At 54.0% G+C, this 5,369-nt stretch overlaps 1 protein-coding gene across 1 annotated transcript; it reads left to right on the top strand.

Annotated features, from left to right (window-relative positions):
- The first annotated feature begins 955 nt into the window (after positions 1 to 955).
- Positions 956 to 4,586, top strand: LOC133752722 (uncharacterized protein CXorf49-like). Its single transcript, XM_062183083.1, has 6 exons — positions 956 to 1,748; positions 1,935 to 2,251; positions 2,854 to 3,019; positions 3,518 to 3,594; positions 3,893 to 3,938; positions 4,546 to 4,586. The coding sequence occupies exons 1-6, from the start codon at positions 956 to 958 to the stop codon at positions 4,584 to 4,586; spliced, it is 1,440 nt and encodes a 479-aa protein (XP_062039067.1).
- The last annotated feature ends 783 nt before the right edge of the window (positions 4,587 to 5,369 follow it).

Here is a 5,369-nt window from a genome sequence, read left to right as displayed (position 1 = left end):
TATGAGTTTAATAATTGAAGATATTGGCAAACATTTTATGGAGCTCAATCTTAGTTGCAAGAGACATTCATTAATATGTATGATTTAAAAAACTACACATATCAGTTAAAAAAAGAGATAATGAAAATAATTTTTCCAAAAAGTATGATTCTTGCTTTTATGAATGAAATCGGACTGGAAGGAAGTGGGGCAGATATGATAAAAGTGGAAAACTCTGGCCTGCCAAGTTGCTAAACCAGCTGGCCAACAAAGTATCACGGGCTCACAGCCATCAGCCACCTGATTACCGATCCGAATGGAGCAGTGGTGGCACAGTTAGTACAGCCATAAATCCTAAAACACTTGCTATGTGGGTTGCTGCGGGAAACGTACGCCGACCACAAATCCTTGAAATAGGCTTCCTATTTTGCTATGAGAGGTAGGTCTAGACGTTAGTGGAATGGAGGCTTGCAATTCCGTTCTGCTATGGGGGTTTCACAGTCATCCTTGCCTTCTCTTCCACATGGCACTGAGATAGATGCTGTAATCACCTCCGACCCCCTCCCAGCTGTACAGTGGGGAAACCGAGGCTCCCAGACTCGGTTTTCCACACTTCGGAAAGGAAGAGGTTGGACAAGTGCCCGACACTAGTTCTGACCACCCGATTGGCTTGTGACCACTCAATCAGGAGCCAGCTTGGCAGCACTCTCCTCCCTATTGGCTGGGACGTTGAGGGGCGGTCCAAGACCGAAAGAGCCTGGTTGGCGTGGTTGGCTGGCCAATGAGAAGGCCGCTGTGCACCACAGAAAGCGCGCGAGAAAGCCTCGCGTTGTTTGAAGCGATCCCTTGCGCCCCCTGTGGTAGCGGCAGCGTCGAGGCTTCGCTGGTTCTATCGCGCGCAGCCCAGCGCTCTCTCTGAGGCGCTCCTGACCGGGTCGACCGTCCGCCCTCAGCCAGGTCAGCCCAGACTTGAGACATGAGCGCCCACAGTAAGGCGTCTGGTTTTAGCGACCATATTTCCCTGAGGAGCAAGGAGCAGGAGGACCCCGGAGGCCCCAGAACCCCGCGGTCACGTGTCCTAGGCTTGGATTTGGTTTCGGCGGGAAGCGGCGAAGGCCAAGGCCAGGGCCAGAACCCGGGCAGGGGCAGAGGGAAGAGCGGGCCCTCAAGCCTGCAGGCCCTCAAGCGGCAGTTGGAGTCGGAATCTGAGCCTGAGTCGCAGCTGGAGATGTTCCAGGAGGGCGCGGCGGTGCTTTGGGGCTGCGAGGCCCGGCCTAAGACGCCCACCACCGACAGACAGGGCGCCGGGGGGCCAGCGTTCCAGTTTGCTGAGGCGTGTGCTGCCATCCTGGAGCCGCTGAGTGTTAGCGTGGCGCGGGGACTTCCGGGAGTAGAAAGAGGCGCCACCAAAGCGGCCGCCGCTTGGGCCCCTGTCGAGGCAAGCATCAACGGTAGAGGCGGGTTGGGCCCGAGCTGTGCGGAGTCCCTGCAGCGTTCTGCTGCCCCTCGGCCAGTGAGTGCCGTCAGGAAAGGCCGAGACCAGGGCCGCAGCAAGACAAGAAGCGCCAGGCGCCGCCTGATATTCACCACGGATGAGCAGCGCGCTGGCACGGAAGGCTGGCTCCAGCTGCCTTCTGACCCAGAGTCCTCGGATGACTTCTGGGACGTGCAGCCCATGAGGGTGAGCCCTCTCCTGGAAAGAAGAGACCAGACCAAGGGCCACAGCTCTGAGGAACCGCCAGAGAGCCCCAGAGCCTCGACTTCCCATGGCGGGGAGAATTTCCCTCACATTTCAGTCCCTCTCTTAACCTCTACTCTCCAAGGGCTCACTAAGGCCATGGAGCTGCAGGGGATGGCAGAGCTGGGTCCCTCTTCATCGAAAAAAGTGCTCAGTGGGATGCCTGGGAAGGGAGGGGGTAGCCCCACCCACCCCGGAGTTCCTGCTGCTCCTGCAGGAAGCCTGCCCCAAGCCACTTCTAAGAAGAAGGAAGCAAAAGAGAAGAAACCCCTAGTGGTTTCTCCCGAGTTTGTCCTGGGGTCAGCCTTTGCTCCATGGGGCCAGAGACCATCAGCAGCTCCAGTGTATCCAGCCACCTTCCCTAAAATCCCTGGCATTTCACTGCTTGAGGAGCCAGATACATCTTTCTCGCTCCCTTGGGTGCACAAGCAGTCCCAGCAGGGTGACACTGGGAAGGACTCTGCAGCCAGGAGGAAGTCCCAGCCTGTGGCTGCAGACCGTGGCCCAGACAGAGATCCAGACTCAGGGGCTCAAGTGAGTAGGCCTTCCCCTCCCCCGTCCTCCCCTTCTCCCCCTACTCTTCCTCTGCTTCTGTCCCCCACCCTCCTGCCTACTCATTTCTCCCCTCTCCCCCAGCCCACACTTCTCCACTCTGCTCTGGACATTGGACATTCTGTCCAGTATTACTCAGTGTCATTAAGGTGCTAAACTGGGTTCCCCAAGGTAGGGACAACAGCCTAGAGGGTGCTTGGTTTTGCCAGGCCATGTTCTTGACACTTTGCACATTGCCTGTCTCCTTCCCAGGGAGAGGCTGGGATGGAAAGTATGGCTGCTGCCTGATTTGAATGACTTGAGTGGCCCCTTGCAGATGGGCTGCAAACTTTCATGTTGAGTTTTCTTGTTGCCTTGATTCCTCCCTCCTTGGTGCTCCTCAAGCCTGCCTGGCCGGGAGACTGGATTTCTAAGTTCTCACACTCTTCTCCCTGGCTCAGCTGTGCTTCCTTGCCTGGGACTGAGTGATGCAGAAAGAGTTGATGAGATGAGCCCCCAATTCCCTTTCCTGTTCCCCAATTCTCCTCACTCCAGCCCTTACCCAAACGAATACACAGACATTCCCAACAGTAAGAATTTTTTAGCTTCCAGCAGATAAACCAGGGACACCTTGCAAGTATGTGCCTGGTGGAGAATTCAGCAGTGGAGAACATAACAGAAGACACCTCCAAGATTCAGAAAACTCGGAGGCTTCATCCCTGAGTCAGGACAGTGTCACACCCAGAGGCCCTGCACTCTCCAATGAGTCTGGTGGGTTTGAATCGATTGGGATTGGGGGTTGAGAAGAGAAACCTCTGGCTCAGTCGATTTGTAGAGAATCTGCATTGCTCCCAAGCTTCCTTCCCTGCTCTTCACAGGAAATGGCATGTGACCAGGGCTAGCCTTTGGCCACATTATCCTTTGAGTGATGTTTGTGCAGTGGGAGTGGTTTGTGGCAGTGCCTTAAGTTCCAAAACCAGAAACAGTCAATAGAACAGAGCCTCCCCTGTTAAGGTCTGCACAGCAATGTGGCTCCTACTGGGAGCTGTCAGGAGCTGTGGCTCAGCTAGTGCACTATCCACAGCCACGGCACAAGGGAGCCACAGGGGCACATGGGCTGACATTGGGGTATAGGAAAGGCATCCCACAGATAAAGTTGGAGCCCCTGGGCATATTGCCAGCAGTGTGAGGCTGCTTCACGTTAGATTCAGCCAGGCCCTTTCTACCTCATTCCCAGGCTGGAAAGCTGGATTTTGTCTTCTCTTTCAGATGACCAGGAACCACCTGCCCGTCCTCGGAGACCAGCAAGGCAGCAGTTACCACCTGGAATTGAGGACTGTCCTCGGGTAATGCTGTCTCTAACTCCTTGAAACGAGGTCCAAAATACATGGTGGGATCTGTATCCAGGTCAAACTGACTCGCGTGTCCCCTGCTCACCATCCCTCACCACAGCACAGAGGTGCCTGCTTTCCTTTTAGGATTCCAAACCAGCCTGTCCGCTGGGCTGTGGCAGGTGCCAGATGTAAGGGCCTGAGGCGGGGACAGTTAGAGGCAGAAAAAGGAGGACATAATAATCTCTCTCTCTCTCTCTCTCTCTCTCTCTCCCTCTCTCCCTCCCTCCCTCCCTCCCGACTGCTTGAGTAGCGTGCCATGCTGCAGAAGGAAGTACATGACGTTCGGGAACAACTCGGTATGACACATCCTGGGCTGGGACTGGGGCTGGGGCTGGGGCTGGGTAGAGGTAGACCAGGGCATCTCCATGCAGGCCCCAGGCATGGGATTTCAGCGTGCTACAAATGAGGGCAGCATTCCTGGGACCCTCATTCCTCTGGGCATGAGAACCAAGCGGGACTAGCCCTGGAGCCTTGTGCACATCTATAGCTAGGTGTGTGCTCAGTGGGAAATGTGTTTTCTGAGCTGCACATGTGCTATCTCGAGTCCCAGGGATCTCCTTCTTCAGCACATTTAGAGCCACCGCGCATTTTCCCTGGAAGTGCTGCTTGGTATGGCTTGTGTAGTCTCTTCTGTTGTTCGATTACTTGCTTTTAAACATGTTCTGAATGGCTCTGATATGACCCAACGTCTGAAAATGGTCCCTTTTGCTCCTGTCTAGAAGGTGTTCCTATGTGTATTTCAGGTGATGGGTGGGTAGGTCTGTTTCAGGGCTGTTTTGGGGGGGGGCTAGAGGGCTAACACTTGGCAAAGTTAAGTGGTCCCCTTCTCCAGACCTAGGATTTAGGAGACTACATTTCCATAGGCCAGTTTCTGGAGTGCCTTGTTGTGTCTTTGTGTTTCAGCAGTGGTACGGTCCCTCACTGAGAAGTTCCAGAAGCTGTGAAGTGAGTGTTATACATACCATTGCCCTTGCCACAACCCTGGCTGTTTAAGAGAGATGTGGGCAGGCTTCACCTTTGGACATGGCCTTGCCCTGCCCCTCCTCTACTTCACAGGTGGAACCCAGCATCTTCTACCAGACAAGCAGTTGTTCCCTGTGGAGCTCAGCTCTCCAGTTTCTCTTCAGCTAGCACTTCGTCTGCACCCATGATTTTGTCCTCTCCCTACCCCAGTTTCAAATTAAAGTACCTTTCATGTTCCATGTTCTGCCCTTTCTAGAGGGTTGGGAGCTGTTCTGTCAGAGAGCATTTTAAGAGCAGTTCCCTTGTTTAATTGGCACTACAATAAACTTATGTTTGCGTCATGTTTTTGTAGTATTCTGGTGTTGGGCTCATCTTTGCCCTTGCTTGATGCAATCCTACTTCTGCACTGCTGATCTCCCTCTGGTGCAACCACACAGAGGCAGCTCAGGAAGAAGCTATGTGTCAGCCTCAGCACATCCTCAGCTTTCATATTGGAAAGTTAGTTACCAGATGCTGGCTCTTCTCCCTCCTTATTTTCAATGGAAGGGTGGGGCAAGAGTCACGTCCCAGTGGGTGGTGGAGAGAAAGGTCATGTGCAGGACACACAGGAGAAAATAGCAGGTTCATCTTGAGGTTGGAAGTCGAGAAAGTGAGTCAACCTAGGTACCTACACCCTGTAGCTGGAGTGGACGTTCTGGTGATCAGAGCTTCCATGTGCTTCACATCCTAGCTAGCCAGCTGTCCCTTTTCCAGAAATGAGTTTC

The sequence above is a fragment of the Lepus europaeus genome, chromosome X (genome assembly GCF_033115175.1).
Source record: "Lepus europaeus isolate LE1 chromosome X, mLepTim1.pri, whole genome shotgun sequence".
Taxonomy (NCBI): domain Eukaryota; kingdom Metazoa; phylum Chordata; class Mammalia; order Lagomorpha; family Leporidae; genus Lepus; species Lepus europaeus.
Note: the sequence above shows the minus strand (reverse complement) of the source record. Positions and strands in the feature narration are given on the sequence as shown.

Bases quoted from the DNA above. Each gene is read 5' to 3' on its own strand.
- LOC133752722 (XM_062183083.1), top strand. From the start codon at position 956: ATGAGCGCCCACAGTAAGGCGTCTGGTTTTAGCGACCATATTTCCCTG. The intron at 1,749-1,934 runs GCGGGGAGAATT...CTGCTCCTGCAG, and splicing joins CAGAGCCTCGACTTCCCATG to GAAGCCTGCCCCAAGCCACT. The intron at 2,252-2,853 runs GTGAGTAGGCCT...AGAATTTTTTAG, and splicing joins ATCCAGACTCAGGGGCTCAA to CTTCCAGCAGATAAACCAGG.